The sequence below is a fragment of the Zootoca vivipara genome, chromosome 6 (assembly GCF_963506605.1).
Source record: "Zootoca vivipara chromosome 6, rZooViv1.1, whole genome shotgun sequence".
NCBI lineage: Eukaryota > Metazoa > Chordata > Lepidosauria > Squamata > Lacertidae > Zootoca > Zootoca vivipara.
Genome location: NC_083281.1, coordinates 59980271 through 59998769, shown reverse-complemented (window position 1 = coordinate 59998769; position 18499 = coordinate 59980271). Strand labels below are relative to the sequence as shown.

General features: G+C 50.4%; 1 protein-coding gene across 1 annotated transcript; it reads left to right on the top strand.

Annotated features, from left to right (window-relative positions):
• Positions 1–6751: 6751 nt before the first annotated feature.
• SLC22A31 (solute carrier family 22 member 31) lies at positions 6752–18128 on the top strand. Its single transcript, XM_035118784.2, has 9 exons — positions 6752–8925; positions 9472–9575; positions 10560–10714; positions 10931–11099; positions 13410–13555; positions 14865–14973; positions 15474–15688; positions 16258–16369; positions 17351–18128. Exons 1-9 carry the CDS (start codon positions 8566–8568, stop codon positions 17778–17780), a joined length of 1800 nt encoding a protein of 599 aa, XP_034974675.2. The 5' UTR covers positions 6752–8565; the 3' UTR covers positions 17781–18128.
• The last annotated feature ends 371 nt before the right edge of the window (positions 18129–18499 follow it).

The following is an 18499-nucleotide window of genomic DNA, read 5'->3' as shown; positions in this document are numbered from 1 at the left end:
GCCCTGAGTCACAGTGTAGGCCCACCCCCTTTATTATTATTTTTATATCCCTGAATGGAAAGACTTTCTAAAATCCTCAATTTTAAGACCAGGATACTAGCATGAGCATAACACCCTTTGACACATGCGCTCTGTTGATTTGGACTTCAGTGTAAATTCCCCTCCTTGTTAAAAGGCTTCTACCAGACAGTGTATATACATGTAAATAACTCTCACAGGTCAATTCACAACCTTCTATTTGTACTAGTGTGACTTGCGTAGAATGTGGGGTTTAAAACAGCGGCGGGGTGCGTTGTCTGTAATGTAACAATGTACTTTACTCTTTTTTTACAATGTAGTTTGTGTACATATTGTTTGGTGGTGCTGGTGCTGCCGAGGCCCCTGTTCTGCCACCACACAACTGTCCTTTAGCTGTACAACTTCCTGCAGAAAGAGACAAAGCGAATACAGATGTTATTTTCTACAGTTGCATGTACAGAGAGAAGCGCAGAGATACTGTTGTCCCTCAAGAGATAATGTTCATAAATAAATTTTTATAAAAAAAACCAACAACTGGGCTCTTGATTTCTCCATCTTTGCCAAGGTGTTAGTGTTGCGTCCAGTTTAAGAGGTGAACACCATCTTCTTTGTGTACCCAGGCACCAGTCTTTACCAACCTGGTGCCCACCAGGTGCTTTGGACTACAATTCCCATCATCCCTGGGAGTTGGGACTGAAAGGAATTGCATTCCAGAACACTTGGAGGGCACCAGGTTGGCGATGACTGATCCAGACTTGTTTGGGCAAAGTGTTCCACATCCTCATGCATGTCCGTTTTTACAGACGGGGATAGAATCCGTCCATGTCTGGAGGGAGATTTGAACCCAGATCCCCAAGATTCAACTCTGCCTCCTGCAACGTACCATCTTGGGCAGGCAAGGTAAATTCTCACCTGTGTCATTCTAGAAGATACCAAGGGTATTTGGGTGGGCAGGGAGCTGTCGTTCTCTTGCACTAGTTCTGCACTGCAGAAGGTCCCAGGCTCATTCCCCAGGTAAGACACTGAAATATTCCTGCCTGTAACCCTGGAGAGCTGCTGCCAATCAGTGTAGATTACTGTGCTAGTAGGATCAGGTATCTGACTGTATAATGCAGGTTCCTTTGCCCTTTAGTGTAGCCCCAGCTGTAGGACAGGCTCATCACATCCAGCACATCAATCAATCTTGACTTGAACAATTTCCTGCCAGCCTTTTGTATTTATGCAAATTTGCCAGATGTGGGTTGAATCCATACTTAGCCCCACTGAAACCAAAGTTAAGACAACTAACTTCCCACTTGATTTCAATGGGACTAAGCATGACTAGCTTAGTCTGGATCCAACTCTGTTCCTCCCCCCGCCCCTTTTATACCACAGCCTTGGATGTATGCTGCCTTCTTATGTTGTAAAACCTTCCCCAAGTTTTCAAGAATAGAGCAATGCCAGATCTATACCACAAGCTGTTACTGAAAAATGCAAGCTTCAACCATTAAGACATCAGAAGTGGCTGGCCTGACTCACTCACTTTTCAAGGTCTTAATGCTGGCTTCTCTGTTTAACTTCTAAAACCAAAAAATGGGGGTTGGGATCCAGGCATACACCTGGAGCACCCTTTTTTTTTTGGTTCACTTAGTGGCCCCTCCACTTAATTCAAAGGAACTGTGAGGACTGAACTAGAATGAGGCATTGGAGAAAATGCTCTAAGTGGCCATAACGCACCAAAAGAATCAAGTTCTTCCCTTAAGGGAGAGCTTGGAGCATCTGTTCCTACTTTCTACCTCTAGCATTTTGCAACATCTCTCCACACAAGCACGGGTCCCTTGCAAGGGTCATGAAGGAATAGACTGCATCCACACAGAATAATCCATTTTCTAACACACAGCATCAACATATCTTGTAAATAACCCCTCTTCTTTCCCTTCACCGGGCGTGGTTAATTTTTGGCCCTCGAGACGCTGAGCCGCAGCTCTTATTATTCCAGGCCATTGACCAGGCTTGTTGCGGCAGATGGGATTTGTAGTCATCACCTAGACACTCAAAGGGTTACCCACACCTGGTTTACACACACAAATACGTGCGCCTTATTCTCTCTGGGAGCCAGTGTGGTGTAGTGGTTAAGAGCAGTAGACTCGTAATCTGGGGAACTGGGTTCGTGTCTCCGCTCCTCCACATGCAGCTGCTGGGTGACCTTGGGCTAGTTACACTTCTCTGAAGTCTCTCAGCCTCACTCACCTCACAGAGTGTTTGTTGTGGGGGAGGAAGGGAAAAGGAGATTGTTAGCCGCTTTGAGACTCCTTTGGGTAGTGATAAAGCGGGATATCAAATCCAAACTCCTCCTCCTCCTCTTCTCTCTCTACAATACTACAAGGCTAGGCATGTTAGCATCTCACAGGTGTTTTCCTTCATGCTTTGGTGAGGCCCTTCCATGAAGCTTCTCTTGACAAATGCCAAATAAATTGCATGACGGAGGGCAGGGATAGTGTGAGAGTGTGTGTGTGTGCATTCACTACAACTGCTCTCTGTATTTAGTGCCACTGCCACTAGGTGCTATCCAGTAGGGATGGAGAACAGCAACTCTTGGCAGCTGTGACCACCATGGTCAATAAGTTTGGGATAATGGCAGCTGAAATGCATCAATGTTTGACTGCAGGTTGCCCGTCCCTGCCATACAGAATCACCAAAGTGGTGCAGTTCTAACCTCAGTGAGCATATCTTGGGAAAGAGGCATGAGTAGGGCACAAAACTCCCAAACAGCCCCGAAGCTCACTGTGCAACCTTGGACCAGTTGCTGCAAGGTGGGATGTAGATGAAATAAAATAAAGATGAGGTCTGGGGAGAGGGAGATGAACATTTACATGCCTGTCTTATGCTGAGTTGGACCATCTATTCCAGCATTGTTTCTTGACTCTCAGGCATGCTTATGGTGATTTTGTTGTTTTATCACTTTTTTTGCCACCCTGGGCTCCTTTGGGAGGAAGGAATAAATTGAATAAATGAATGAATAATAAACCGAGATGTGCTGTGATTGAAGCTGGAACCTCTTAAGTCCAAGCCCCATATTCTGGTGCTGAGTTATAGCTTCAGTCCAGGCTATGCCTATGAACATAAGAAGAACCCTGCTGGGTCAGGTCAAAGACTCCCCTCAAATTGGCATTCTTTTATTGGCAATTTGCAGAGTTGGAGGCATAAATTGGAGACAGCTATGTACAGCAATAAAGAGTGCAAGGTGAGATTTCCCAGAGTCCCTGACACCATCAGCTTTGTGCCTTCCAGATGTTTTGGGCTAGCTGGGACTGGTGGGAGCTCGAAGAAGACAGGCTAGTGAAGTTTGCTATACGGTATATACCGTACATACGGTGTATACAAACAGGTGCACAGTGAACTTTCATCTTGCACCACTAGGTGTCACCAGCAATTTGCTGAAACTTGCTCACCAGAAAGAGGCTGATCAAAAGGGCTGAAATCCCAGCTGCTTGTCAAAGCACTGCCACAGCTTGCAGGGAGGTCATGGCCGGGAGCAGAGAAGATTAGCAGCAGCTGCAGCAGAGGTAACCTACTGTTTTATTACATTTAGACACTGCTTTTCCATGTAAAGTGACCAAGGTGGCTTAACAATTAAAAGCTACTTCTAGCCTTCTTGGGATCAGCTGGGGATCTTTTCTACGTAGTGTGTGGACAGGGTCTTGCTATTCTGGAAATATTAATTACCAGGGTGAGAATGGAATGGGGCACTTTGTTTAAAACCTTTGTGCCGATCCTTCCTCTTAAGATGCTCAGAGGGCTGTTTTAGCCACGCAAACCACCGTGAGGTTTGCTCACTTTGGCTTCTGCTGCAAAGATTGTGAAAGAGTTGTCACTTCCTCATTGCAAGTTTTCCATTTCTTCACTGGAAAGAAAGAGTGTTTTTGGCTCAAGGCACTCTGAATTTTGCAAGACCTGGAAACACAGGAAATTGCCTCACCTGGTGGCAGATCATTCATTCATCTAGGTCAGGGTGGTTTGTTATTTATTTATTGCATTTATATTCCACCTTTGTTCTCTCCAAGGAGCTCAAGGTGGCATAGACGCTCTGTTCCTTGCATCCCCCTATCTGAATCCTTGCAGCAGATGTTGGACACCCCATTGCCTCACAAAAGCAGGTGCTGCCCCCTTTCCCCTCGTTAAATGATCAACCTGATGACCAGGAAGGTGGCGGTTTGCATCCCCATCAAGGTGCTGTGCTGCTCCACTGCCACCCAAATGAGAGGTCTTGCAGAGAGGGAAAGCAAAAATTGCTCAGGGGCTGGGTCAGGTGTATACAATACAGGGCTAGATAGACCCAAGAGGCTGACTCAATATAGAGCAGCTCAATATAGAGCAGTGTTTCTTTCCCTTAAAAAATAAATTTTTAAAGGAGTTCCCAGAACAGTCACAGTTGAGGGCTACCCCTGCCAACAATTATTCTGATGGTGGCAGGCTATTTCCTGCAGTTGATAACCCTGGGATTTGATCCACATGGACAAAGTTTCACAGGATCTGTTGCTACAGCTCAAGTTGCCATGCTCTAAAGATTTGTTTTGCTGTAATAATCAGCTGGTGAGACAAAAGCTGGCTGTGTTGTGTCCCCTCAGAGCACTTTGGAGTGATGAGATAGCATCCTGATTCACCTCTGCAAACAAGAATTTGAAGTGGGCTAAATTGCTGAACAGTCCAGAGATTTAAAGAGCAATTTTCAGGACACGCCTTAGCATTGGGTGAGATTTTGATGTTTAGCAATTTATATCACCTGGGGGACGGAATATTGACATGAACATTGCGGCACTCAACGTTGACATGAACGAATGTAGTTGTTCTGCTGGAGGAAGATAACTTCAGCGTAGGCTGAAAAAACACATTTAAAGCACATTCTCTGCCCCTGCCCCCCCCCCCCAAATCCTGGGAACTGTAGTTTGTTAAGGATGCTGGGAATTGTAGCTGTTCCTAGGATTGTTTTTTGTGTAAGGGAGGAATGAGCTTTAAATGAATGGTATGCATATAGCCAACGTGTCCCAGTAGACAGAACTAGCCTTGTCTGATGGCCACACAGTCTCCCAGTCTGTTGAGTTGCAGTGACTTTTTGCGGGGTGTGTGAGTGGGGGTGGAGACTGACTGGAGCAGCACAGCAGCACTTGTCAAACACACTTGGCAAGCTTAAACCTGATATGGGATACAATCACTCAGAGGTAGTAGCCGAAAGAAAGCTGCTTGACCGGAATGTGCTTGCTCCTTCTGTCTCAGCTGCCAGAGTGCTAACAATCTTTCCTCCCTCTTCCCCAGATTCTCTCTCCCTGCCCAGATGAGTAAATTGATAAGAGCTCCATTTACAGGCAGGGAGGGGCCCTTAGAACAAAAGGCCTTTTTATAATCAGCCACTCTGTCCCAGCTGTGCAACCTCAGCTGCTGTTTCTGAGCCTTCTCACTGGGCAAAAGTTAAAAGCAAGGACTCTTCTTGGCTGTGCCCCCCCTGCCCCCCCAACACCACTTAGGAACAGCATTTAGATCTGCATGGCAACATGGAGACATTTCCCCACACCCCCCACTACCTTGGAAAAGATGAGTATAAGAGGCAGGAAGCCAGGGAGGAAAAGCTGACCAGTCCCTGGAATCATGTGACTCAGGTAAGGTGTTTCTAGGATGTTAGGCGGCTGGTGATTTCAAACTCTCTCTGTTTTTATGCAATAACAGATGGGGAGGCCACTCCTCACTTCCCTAAAAGGCAACTGCAAAGCTCTACCACCAACAGTTAGTTCTGCTATGAAGTAATATGTAAAACACTATTTAATTTGGGGGGGGGCATGGGGATTTTTAAAGACTGGAACTAGGGAGGGGTTGTAGCTCAGTGGTTGAGCATCTGCTTTGCACAGAGAAGGTCCCAGGTTCAATCCATGATGTCTCCAGATAAAACTGTGGATGTGCCTTGTCTGAAACACAGACAAGAGAGCCACTATGTGTTAGCAGTGCTGAGCTAGAAGATGGCCTGACTTGGTATAATAAGACAACTTCCTATTTTCCTAAAAACAAAAGGGAGTAGCTGTAAGCTGGTTGCACAGATCCTGGGTTTGGAGGGGGCTCTTTGCGAAAGAATATTGGGTCAAATTGCAGCACCTGTCTGTTCTAGTTTCTTATTACAAGGGTAAAGGCAAAGGGACCCCTGACCATTAGGTCCAGTCGTGACCGACTCTGGGGTTGCGGCGCTCATCTCGCGTTATTGGCCGAGGGAGCCGGCATACAGCTTCCAGGTCATGTGGCCAGTATGACAAAGCCGCTTCTGGAGAACCAGAGCAGTGCACGGAAATGCCGTTTACCTTGCTGCTGTAGCGGTACCTATTTATCTACTTGCACTTTGATGTGCTTTTGAACTAGGTTGGCAGGAGCTGGACCAAGCAATGGGAGCTCACCCCGTCGCGGGGATTCGAACCGCCAACCTTCTGATTGGCAAGCCCTAGGCTCAGTGGTTTAACCCACAGCGCCACCTGCGTCCCAAGGGTACTCCAGGCTAAATGGTGCACTTGTCAGTCCAGGTAAAGGGCCTGTGTTTTCCAGGTCCTTTTTTCAAGAAGCCATAGCTAAGGGTCTATGTATGACCTCCTACCATCTTTCCTGGGTCCTGCACAGTCTTCCTTAATGTAGTGGGAGAAGCCATCCAATGAAGATGACATGGGCGTAGCCAGGATTTTTCTTAGAGGGCGGGGCAAGCCTTTTGTTAGGGAGGGCAGGTCTCTTGTTGGGGGGCGGCAGAAGAACCTCAGTTAACTATATTTTTATTGATTGGGGGGGCAGCTGCCCCTCCCTGCTTCCAATTGACTAGGCTCATGGAAGCTGAATGTACCAGTAGGAAAAATCAGGACAAAAGGAAGCACTTATTCATAAAGTGAAGTTAAACTGCCAAATTGGCTCCTACAGTTTGTAGTGATAGTATAGCTGTAATTGTAAAAGGCTTGGATAAATTCATGGAGGATAAGGCTGTGTTCTACCTCCACTGTAGGAGACAGTGATGCTTCTGAAAGCCAGCGGCTAAAAACAGGCACCCCCAAACTCAGCCCTCCAGCTGTTTTGGGACTACAATTCCCATCATCCCTGACCACTGGTCCTGTTAGCTAGGGATGATGGGAGTTGCAGTCCCAAAACAGTTGGAGGGCCGAGTTTGGGAATGCCTGGCTAAAAACCACAGGAGGGAGGGAGAGTCCTTGTGCTCACATCCTGCTTGCAGGCTTCCTGTGGGCATCTGGTTGGCTGTCTGAATAATGGGGGTGGGGGTGTGTGGGCTAGACAGGACTTTGGTCTGATCCAGCTTCAGGGCAGAAGTATACCCAAGAGGCAGCTTTGGTCCCTATATGAGTCAGAAGCTGGTGGTGCCTAAGAAACTTGGTTGAAGGGTGGTTTAAAAAGTGTATTATCATTACTCTCGCAGGATCAATGACAACAAAGAGTCTTGTGGAATCGCCTTAAAGGCTACCTGTTTTGGCTTAAGCTTTAGTGGCTTGCAGCCTGTTTCATCAGATGCAGCCCATTTTTCCGGTATCCACAATGTCCAAAGGCAGAATGCTGGAGACATGCTGTAACTTGCAAGGTTGATGGGTGAGCTTTGCAGAGGAATCTGCCTGGCCTCACCTTCTAGGATCCAGGATACTGGCCTGGATGGCTCCCCCCAAAAAGACTGCTCCAGCCAGGCTCTTGATCTAAGGGGGTGGGACTTCTGCAATGATCCTCAATCTCCCTTCTGCTTTTGAAGGAAGAAAAGACTTTTATTTTGCCTACAGCACTCACACTTTGGAACTCCATGCCTATCACAATCAGGCAGGTGTCTTCAACTACTCTTTTGGGCACCTGCTAAAATATTTTTCTTTTGGCAAATCTACCCAGACATGCAGACTGTTGTAATGTGCTTTAATCTGGTGTTTTGCTTTGTTTTGATTTTAGTTTATCGTTTATTTTAATTATTTTTGAATAATATAGATAGTAATTTTAACTGGGTTTTTTTTTACTGATAATTTTATTGTTTTATCCTTTTTGTAAACCGCTTTCAAATTTTATTCCTATCAGGCGAATATATGTTGCCAAACCACCACCTTATTTTCTCATGTAAACCAACAAGCAAATCTTAGAGAAATGTGTCCGGAATCCTTTGAAGAATCCAACCGGTACGCCTGCTTGGTGTCCTTTCGCGACGGGGCGGACGAGAACCAGTAGGCGGCGCTGAGGAAGAGGAAAGACTTGTCTCTCCGTCGGCGAGCGGGCCGTCTAAAAAGCGGGAGCCGCAAGCAGCCCTCCTTATCCCTACTGCTTTCCCTCGACGGCTCTCTTGGCGTAGTCAGGTCGAGAGAGAGGAAGCAAGCGGCGGCGGCACCGGGGAGAGGACTGTCGAAGGTCGCTGCCTCGTCGTGCGCTTCCAAGTCCTTGCCTCCTTCCGTGCTCCCAGGGGGCGGCTCCCTCCGGCCGGCCTCCTTAAGCACCCGCCCCACCGCGGCCGCCTAACTAGCCAGGCAGGCGGCGCTGCTCTTTTGCTCCAGGTGACCGTCCTGTCCGCGGCGCATGGACTTCGACGGGCAGCTGCTGCGGCAGGTGGGCGGCTTCGGGAGGCGCGCCCGGCTCCTGGTTGCCGCCTCGTGGCTGCCCAACGTGCCGCTGGCGCTCGGCCTTGCCGCGGGGCTCCTGCTGGCCGCCACCCCGCAACACCGCTGCCGCCCGGACCCGGCGCTGCTGCCGCCCGAGCTGCGCAACGCCAGCGGGCCCGAGCTGCGCAACGCCTCCACCCCGCCCGGCACCCACTGCCTGCTCTATCGCTACCCGCCGCCCGGGGGCGGCCTCGAGCCCAACGGGACCGGCCCTTGCACCCGCGGCTGGGAGTACGTCCTGCCTGAGGCCGGCCTCCTCTCCACCGTCGTGACGCAGGTAGGTGGGTCAGAAGGGTGCCTCTGAGGATGTGCAGAGTGACTCTGGGAAGGGGACGAAAGTGGGAGACCCAGGTCCACCTGGCCAAATGACTCCGTAGGTTCTGACCTGGGCAAAACTTCTGGCTGTTGCACATTTTGTAAAGAGCGGGGAGGGGCTTGGCTTGAGTAGGCCTCAAATTTAGGGTTAATTTTAATTTTAAGGTTCCTTTTTTGCATTTGATAATTTTTTGCAGCTTGTTTTTGTGTGTGTGTGTGTGTGTGTGTGTGTCTGTGTGTCTGTGTGTGTGTGTGTGTGTGTGTGTGTCTGTGTGTGTGGCATTTAAACAAATAAGAGGTGCCATTTGGTAAAATGCATGGTTTTTGTTGTTAACTGATTTAAATCATTTTGCTTTTGTGCGCCATTATTTTTAAATTTTATTATGACAGGGGGCCTCAAAAGTTGGAAGTGGCCCCTGGGTGTCTGTATATCTATGAGAAGACCTAAAGGCAGGCAACACCACCAGCCTCCTGGTTCTGAAAACTCCCCCCCCCTTTTTTCTTCTAGTGGGACTTGGTTTGTGCCAACCACTGGCAGGTGCCCCTGGAGCAAACCACCCACCTTCTAGGGTGGCTGATTGGTTACGTGGCCTTTGGATCGGCCTGTGACAGGTAAAATATTTTCCCCTCACAATGCTGCTTTGAGCTTGTAGCAAGCCTTGCCTGAATGCTGTGAATCCTCAGTGAGGACTCGAAGCCTGTTACCGTGTTCTTAATTAGCGTCCCAGCGAACCCAATGCACTCTTAGTGTATAGCTAATGTATGGTGTTGTGGTTCTGCAGTTTTGTTGAGCCAGGATGTTCTTATCCCCAAGGGTAGCAACTGTAATGCTCAGTGGTAGAGCACTGGTTTTGCATGGAGTAGAGCCCAGGTTCAATTCCAGTTGTTTTTGTTTTAATGATAAAATGGCAAGTGGCAGGGAAGATCCTTCTTTTCCTGAGACCCTGGAGAGAGTGTTGTTGTTCAGAGTCAATACTAATAGTCAAGAGGGACAAAACAGTTTGACTTGGTATTAGAGCCAGTGTGGTGTAGTGGTTAGAGTCCAGTCCAGCATGCATCTTGTTCAGCATCCTGTTTTCACTGTGGCCCCCCAGATGCTTGTGAGAAACCCTCAAACAGGACTTGAGAACAAGAGCACTCTCCCCTCCTGCGATTTCCGGCAACTGGCATTGAGAAGCATATTTCCTCCGGCCATGGAGGCAGAGCACAGCCATTGTGGCTAGTAGCCACTGATAGCTTTATTGCCCATGGATTTGTCCGATCCTCTTTTAAAGCCATTCATATTGATGGCCCTCGCTGTGTCCTGTGGGAGTGAGTTCCACCGTTCCATAAAGTTGCTATTGCAAATGACTTTTCAAAAGTCCGAGTTAAAAAAGCCAGACTCCCTTGCTTGTACACCCATGGACTGGTAAATGAACTGGCCACTTCTGCCCAGGGGGCTGGGGTGTTTGAGCAGAGATGCAGCCAGTGAGAGCTGTAGACTTCCTACTAGGGCATCAGGCTGAGAGCAGGATGCTGGACTAGATGGGCCTTTGGCTCTCCTGTAGAATTCCCCAACTTTGCATCCTTACTCACTGCCCTCCTTTGCTTCTCTAGGTTTGGCCGCCGGGCCACTTTCATCTCCTCCTTGATGCTATCCATCCCTCTGGGTATTGCCGTGGCGCTGGCTGTGAATTACGTTGTGTTTGTACTTACCCGGCTGCTCTTTGGGGCACTGCTGGCTGGCACCTTCCTCTCCCTCTATGTTGCAAGTGAGTGGCCCCCTCTGCTACCCCACATCCTTGTTAGGTCCTCTGCAGTTTCCTCTGCTTCCAGATAATGGGTTGGGAGCTCTGGATCTTTGCCAAAGCAGAAGCCCATGTGTCTCCCAGGCTACCAGCAAACCCTGCCTGCCAGGGTTTGCCTCTCCTGTATATTCTGCCCCCGTCTCCCATTTCTTGTGTTTCTCACTGGCTTTTCCTCCCCAGGGCTGGAGTTGTGTGACCCTCCGCACCGCCTGGCAGTCACCATGGGCGCTGGTTTCTTCTGGGTGTCTGGGGAGCTGCTCTTGCCAGGGCTGGCGGTGGCTTGCAAGGAGTGGCGGCTACTCCAGGGGACAATAGTGCTGGGACTCACTCTGCTGGCTGCCTGCTGGTGGTAAGTCTTGCCTCTCAGCCCTGCATTCCAAGGGGGTGGGAAGCCTTGCAATGGAGACACGTGACTCCTTGAAATGAGACCCACAACAAACATTGCGGACCTCATGTCAATGAGGAGATCAGTGTGGTTCTCCCCCTCCCCCCCCCCCAAAAAGAGAAAACTCTTCCCAGGTTGGGAACTCCATGTAATTCTCCTGGTGCCTTAAAATATGGGTAGGGAACCTTTTTCAGCCCAAGGGCCACATTATCTTCTAGGCAACCTTCTGAGGGCCACATTCCATTAGATAGAGGCAAAGGAAGCCAGAGCAACACACATTTTGTGCAGTAGGCCAGTTTTGGCACAGAAATCCCTCTCTTTCCTCCATCCAGGGAAGCAAGAGGCATTATCAGAGTTCAGGGGCACATTCTAGCCAGGCAAAAAACACTCAGGACCTGAAGTTGACCGAGTGAGGGGTGTGGCCTGGGGAGAGTTATGAGGGCCAAATGGAAGGTCATATTCAGTCCCTGAGCCTGAGGTTCTCCAGCCCTGCTTTCTCAGAATAAGTAATCTACGCCCATCTAACAAAAGTCCAGTGGCACCAAGAGCTGTGTTAAAGTTGCTCGATCCCCTAACCTGGTGCCCTAAAAAGCTTTCACCTGACGCTACGCTGTGGCACTGCACATGTGTGCATTGTTAAATATTGCGCACTGAATGTAGACAAAACACAGTGGTACAGCACACCCAAGGTGGGAAGGGAATGGGGGCGGCCCTACCTTTCCCCAGTGGCGACGGGGTCAGAGGGCAGCGCTTAGCCTGTGGCTGCCTGCTGCCGCACATGCACCCCCCACTCCTGTTCTGTTCACGCTGCCTCCTTTGCAAGATTTCCTTGCAACCCTTCCAGGCAGGAGAGGGTGCTGCTCCGAGCCACTCTGAAGCCTCAGCCCACTTGGCACTTCCTCAGCCTTGCAGAGGTCACTGCCTGAGTGTGTTTGGTGCTGAGCAAACCCTCTTCACTAGAGCACCCCCTTGGCAGAGCCCTTCAGTTCAAGGGCTGAGGGAACACACTTGATCCAGCTGCAACTTGCAGCAGCTTCCTTTAGGCTTGAGCAATGTGGGGTGTGTAATGTAGAGGAAGGAGTGGATGTTTAAACATTGCAGGGAAAGGAAGAGTCATGCTGGGACACTTAGGGGAGAGGCCCTTGGTCCATACAAGAAAGCACTAAAAAGCACACTTTCCCTTCTTTCACTCTGCACTGCACAAAGGCAGTGTCCCCAGTTTGAAACCAGGAGAGGGTACGGGTCCCCCCAGACAAAGGTGTTACTGCGGGTGTTCTTCAACATGTTTTTGAAATAATAGTAGTGCATCAGTGGCAGGTTTGTTCTACTTAATTTTTGCTCTGCCATCCTGCCCCAATGCTGCCACATTATTGCTCTCCAGAGGGGCCATAGTGCAGCAAAAGCAGGGCAAAAAATAAACCAGAACGCTTGCGGTATAATACATTTTACAGGATTTCAGGGCTATGCACTGCTTGGAAACGAAGCAGTGTGACTGCTCCAAAACCTCTTCAGGCACAAACAGTATTGAGTGTGGGATCCGGTGTGACGGTCCTCTTAGCATGATGAGCACAAATCCTCATGAACACCCAATAAAATGGATGCCTGGAAGTTGGGGACCCCAAGTTGCTGTTGTGTAATACAAATGACCCCCCTTTCTTCCTTCTGGATTTTAAAACACTTTCTGGTTGGCGGCCAGAGGCCATTAGTGTGGCTCACTTGACCTAGCAGCAAAAGGCTGCACAGTTTAGCTGTTTGTCGCTACTTGAGATGTGGCAAGTTGACTGTTCTTATGAAAAGCTCCCCCCCCCATCTCACCCACGCCACACTTCCTTAAACACCACCTAAGGAGTTTTTTCCAGTGCATTATGCACTCAAGGCTCCCTGCCCCCATGGTTCTTCTGAATTGGTTCATGCTTGGGAACGTAACAACCATCAGCTTTAACCCCCCCCCCCAAAATCTTAATAATAATAATAAATAATAATAATACATGTTTTAGATTTTTAATAAACTTTTGGTTGTATTCTCCCTCCCTCTCCCCTGAAAGTTTTGCCTTGTTTGTTTTTGCACAGCGTGGTTGTGGTTACTCCTGTTTGTGCAGGCTGTAGCCAAGAGACTGGGTTTCCCAAGAATATCCAGCAAGCTTTGGGCTTTGGGTAGTTGCTCTCCATGTGGGGATACACTGTCCAGAATGAAGGAGCAGCTACGCTCCAGCTCTGCCTGCCAGGATTCCACCGGTCATGCCAGTGGTGCTTGTTCTTCTTTTTTGGGAGCAGGTGTCCCGCCCTCTCCCCTGAGTCGGGCCGCTGGCTCTTGGCCACTCAGCAGCTTGAGGAAGGCAAGCAGGTTCTGCGCGATTTAGCCGAGGGCAACGGAATCCGCCTGGAGGATGACTCCTACACTTGGGAGCACCTGTTTGCAGGTGAGGTCTGAAGGCCTGACCCTCACTCTAAGCCTTGCTGCTTTGTCAGTTTCTGGCTTGGAGCAACGGGGTGCTGGGTGCTCATTTGGAGGTCAGGTTGATGGGGCTGGTGAATATCTGCCCTGCCAGGTTACTTTGGGTGCAAGGTACGCCATCCCCATGCAATCGGAGGCTGGAAAAAGCACCAATTGCCTTTTCGGGATCGATGCCTCTTGACCCACTGTGAGAGAAGCAGGTGTGCAAGCCATAACATGGGTGGATGTGTTTCTCTGATGTGGGTGGAGTTTTTTTGTTCCCCTAGAGTAGGGGATGGGGAGCCTGTCACCTTCCAGGTGAAGATAGACTTCCACCCTCCCATGAGTGTTAGTCATGCTGGATGGGGCTAATGGGAGTTGGGAGTCCAACATCGCCTAGAGCACAGCTGGAGAAACTTTTTCCCCTACCCCATCAAGCAGGCCAGATCCCTGTAACTGCCCTCTTAGGCCAAATTTGACAGGATGGCAGGGCTGACATCACAGTGGCACCGGGTGATGCTTCTCTTTGAAGGCGTACTCTCAGCACCCCTCCCAAGAGGCTTGCTCCAGGGGCAGGCAGCACTTTCCATTGAAGCCACTGTGAAAACCTGAGTCTCTTTCTTCCCCATTTTAGCAGCAGTTTCAGTGCAAGCTTTCTTCTGCTGAGGAGCAAGGTGCACTGATGGGTAGTGGGAGCCCACCTTCCTCCAGCAGAGGAAGAATCAGGAGCTCCCGTTAAGCTCCCATTTGTTCCTTGGAAGTTGCATATGTGATGCCATATGGTGTCAGTTGTGGGGCAAGTAGGTGATGGTTTCTCAGGAACAGCCTCCTGGGCCACATTTGACACATGGGCTGGAAGTTCCCCATCCCTGCCCAAGAGGATAAGCATTACTTGTGAATAACTCAGGACAGATAGCAAAGAGGATCCACGCATATGTCTGTGAAATGATGGAAGAGGGCCTTTTTGGCTTTGGCATCCCCAGTTATACCATCCTTTCCAAGGATTCTTGGCTGCCCTTTAGGCACCTGCCACTGACCTTGAAAATGTAAATAAATATCAAGACTTCTTAATTATTACTTCTGCCATTTTTATTTGCTGTTTGGTCTGTGGTTTTTCCGGCATTGTTGAGAGATTATTTCATTGTGTTAACTTTTTGCTGTTAGTTGCCCTGAGAATATAATTGAATGCCAGCATGTACATTCTTCATGTAAATTAGTTTAATATATATATGCTGCAGGTTTCCTGGATTAGTGGTGCTGGTTGTCTCACAATATGTTTTTAATTCCATCTCCAGAGCTGGACAACCTGTCTGGAGGGGCCCCTCTGCCACAGTACCACAGCATCTGCAAGATCTTCCACACCCGGGTCATTTGGAAGAACAGCCTTATCCTGGGTTTCACTGCGTAAGAGCCTGATGTGTTGTGGGTTCCTTGAGAACTGGTTGTGGGAGCTGGGAAGTGTCGGCAGCCACTCTGAAGTTGCTGTGGTGGTGAAATCTCCCAGCAGTGACGATTAGTTGTAATGTCTTCCTGGTACCTCCACATCCAGAGGCAGCCTACCTTTGCATACTGTGCCAATTGCTAGGGAGCAACAGTGGGAAGAGGACTGCTGCCTCCTCCCCCCCCCCACTGCCAGTAGGCTTCCCAGGGGCATCCAATTGGCCTCTTCACAGACCTATACATTGATCCTCTTTGCTATCTGCCCTGAGTTATTCACAAGTAATCCTTCTCCTCTTGGGCAGGGATAGGGAAATTCTAGCCCATGTGCCACCCTCTTTATTTGACCCACGGGGCCCATATCCCTGCTCATACTGTCAAACTCTGACCCCTGGTCCATCCTCCTAGAGTTACTGCAGAGCATTTGTATCATCTCTGCCCCGCCTCCTGTCTCCCCTACCGTCCAGGTTCATTGGGAGTGGGATCCGCCACTCCTTCACCCGCAACTTGACCTCTTACGCACCAGGCTTCTACTTCCCCTACTTCCTGCTGGTGGCGAGTGAGGCCGTTGCGCTCCTCTTCCTGTGCCTGACCGTGGACCACTTTGGACGCCGCGCCGCCCTCCTGCTCAGCACCATCCTGACGGGTGTTTCTTCGCTGCTGCTACTGGCCTTGACTCCGTGTAAGCAAGACAGTGTTATGGGGTGGGGTACCACAAATTCCCAGGAGAGAGACCCCCCCCCGGCTCTCTCCTCCTGGCTTGGTTTAGAGTGATCAAAGCTGCCACAAGCCATCCTCATCTGTGCACATGCAGCTTGGCGCACTTGCGCGAGTTACCTGCTAAGGCAGGGGTTGGGAGCCTTGGGCCTGGAGCTCTGTCCCTCCAAGGCTCTGTACTTGGCCCTGTCTTGACCCCTCCCCGCTCCCCAGTGTGTTTGCTTGGCTGGAACAGTTCCTTGACCTCTTGCTTGCCTGGTTGGAGGACAGAGAGGGGTGTGGGGAAGTCGGCCTACTGCACCAAAGGGGGGAATGTGCATGTGTCACTCCACCTACTCTGGCCCTCTGGCCCACCCAGCACTGGCATGTGGCCCCTGGCTGCTGCCCAGAAGGGAATGTGGCTTTGGACTGCCGTGGGTTCCTCTCCTGTGCTAAGGTTTGCTCTATGAAGGCCTCTCTGGGCCATCCACTTTGGTTAGCAGCTGGGCAGACCTCCTGCTTAGCCTGCCTGCCTCTCTATTCTTCCTCCCTTAGACCTGATGTCCTGGCTCATTGTGCTGCTCTCTGTTCTGGGGATCCTTGCGTCACAAGCTGTTTCCGCCCTCAGCGTCCTGTTTGCCGGCGAGGTGCTTCCCACCGTGGTCAGGTGAGGGGTCTCTCCTCTCCCTCCCTGCATGTGCTGTATACTGTAAGCTGCCCACCGATGAAGGGCGGTATAGAAATGTAATTATAATGATGAGGATGATTATTATCTGTATATTATCTGGCAGGCCCAGAACCCAGGGTGGGAGGGTGACTGCTGCATTATCTCGGCTGGGGGTTGGGATGGGAGGAACAGGAGAGGCCCAATTTGTGCAGGTCCCCCCCAGATGAAAGGTCCTACACAAATGACCAGACCTGTGAATATTTAAATTGCTGGTTGCCACTGGGGAGGAAGTAGGTCTGTGGTAGAGCATCTGCTTTGCAGGCAGGAGGTCATATAAATACAGGAATCTGCCTTCTATGGAGTCCGACCATTAGTCCATCTGGTTGAGTGTTGTTTACAAGGGGCTCGTGCCCCTGCTTGCTTTGCTTACCAACCATGCAAATCTAGGACTGTGATGAAGCATTGCAAATCCTCCCAACAGGAGCAGCGTGATGACAACCTTACATTTTTATGTATATAGGAAGATATACTGGCAGTGGCAGCTCTCCATTTAAGATGTCATTGGGGTGGTGGAATGTGGGAACTTCTGGATGCAAAGCAGCTGCTCTCTAGCACTGAGTGGTCCCCCTCCTGAAGCTCCAGTCATCATTCCCTGATACTGAGTCGCTGGCCTGGTAAAAGCCTTCCTGGGCACGAGGCCAGCCCGCGTTCGACACTGATCTGACCTGGCCAAAGGCAGCTCCTCTGTGTGTTTCTCACACAGCCACACTAGCCATTAAAAGGAGGAGTGGGCATCTGTTTTACAACACAAAAAATCCTCAGTAAAAGCTATTTAAAAAAAGAGGAGTGGGCTTGGGGAAGGGAGGAAGACCTTCGACATAGCCCACAGAGTGGGGAGCCCCACTCTATCCTTAGGTAGCCAGGGGGACGCCTTTCCAGCACTTCTTGTTCCCAACACTGCTGCCCTTTTCTCTTCTGCAGGGGTGCTGGGTTGGGCCTCATCCTGGCTGCTGGCTTGGTGGGCCAGGCAACCACTCCACTCATGGAGATCCACAACAGCCATGGCTTCTTCCTCCACCATGTGATCTTCGCCTCCTTCGCCATCCTGTCAGTGCTGAGCATCATGCTCCTCCCGGAGAGCACTAGCAGGCCCCTGCCGGACTCTCTGCGGGACGGGGAAAGGCAGCACCGGCCTCCGCTATTCCGCTCCAGCCAGCGCCAGCGCCACAAGGACCACCTGCCGCTGCTCTCCACCCGCTCCACAGCTGGCCCCTATGACCCCGACAGCTACGCCCGCCTTGTCTCAGCCACCAAGAAGATGCTGGGCACCCACCATGGAGCCAGCTCCGAGCAAGCAAGACCGCTGCTCCCAGCACGCTCCCGGCAAAACAGCACTCTGGGAGGGATGTAGAGGCCTGCTGGCCACTGGACTGCATGCCTTGGGGTGGCAAGGAGGGTGTCCCTGTTGAAGGACTGCACCACGTTCATAAAAACTGGAGTGAGGCTGTGAGCACAGGAGGCGGCTGGCCGTCACACAGGATCATCTGCCTCTTGCCCCCCAGACGTTTGGGGCTACTATGGCTGATAGGAGTTATAGTCAAAAACACCTGGAGGGCGCCAGGTGGCCAACGCCTGCTTTTTTGGACTCTCCTCTCTCCGTCCTGCAGGGAAAGAGCCACTGCAGCCCTACCCTCAGTGCCTTCTATAGGTTCTGGTGGCCCCAAGCACTTCTAATAAAAAACTGCGTGACACCTTTGTAGCTCCGTCTTCAACTGCTTTATTTCCAGCTGCCCTTCCCTCCCCGCCCCAAAGCCCCCCTGGATCTCTTTCTTAAGGGGTGCAGCTGGGGCCCAGCAAAGTATCTTGAGTCTTCTGCCTTAGCCTGCTCAGGAAGGGGTGTGGGGGTGCAGAGCCAAGTCCCCATCTAGCCCAGTGGAGGTTCCTTCATCTGGGGGCTACTGCCTTCTGCCCCCTACCCAATTTTCCCAACCTAGGTTGTCATCATCTGGCTCCATCCACTTCCCTGCTGGGTGCTCAGAGCCTTGGGCGAGAATGGCCAGTGGGACTTATATAAAAGGGCCCTCATCCCCTATCTGTGACTGGCATTGCCTTCCCTCCCTGCTTTGGGTT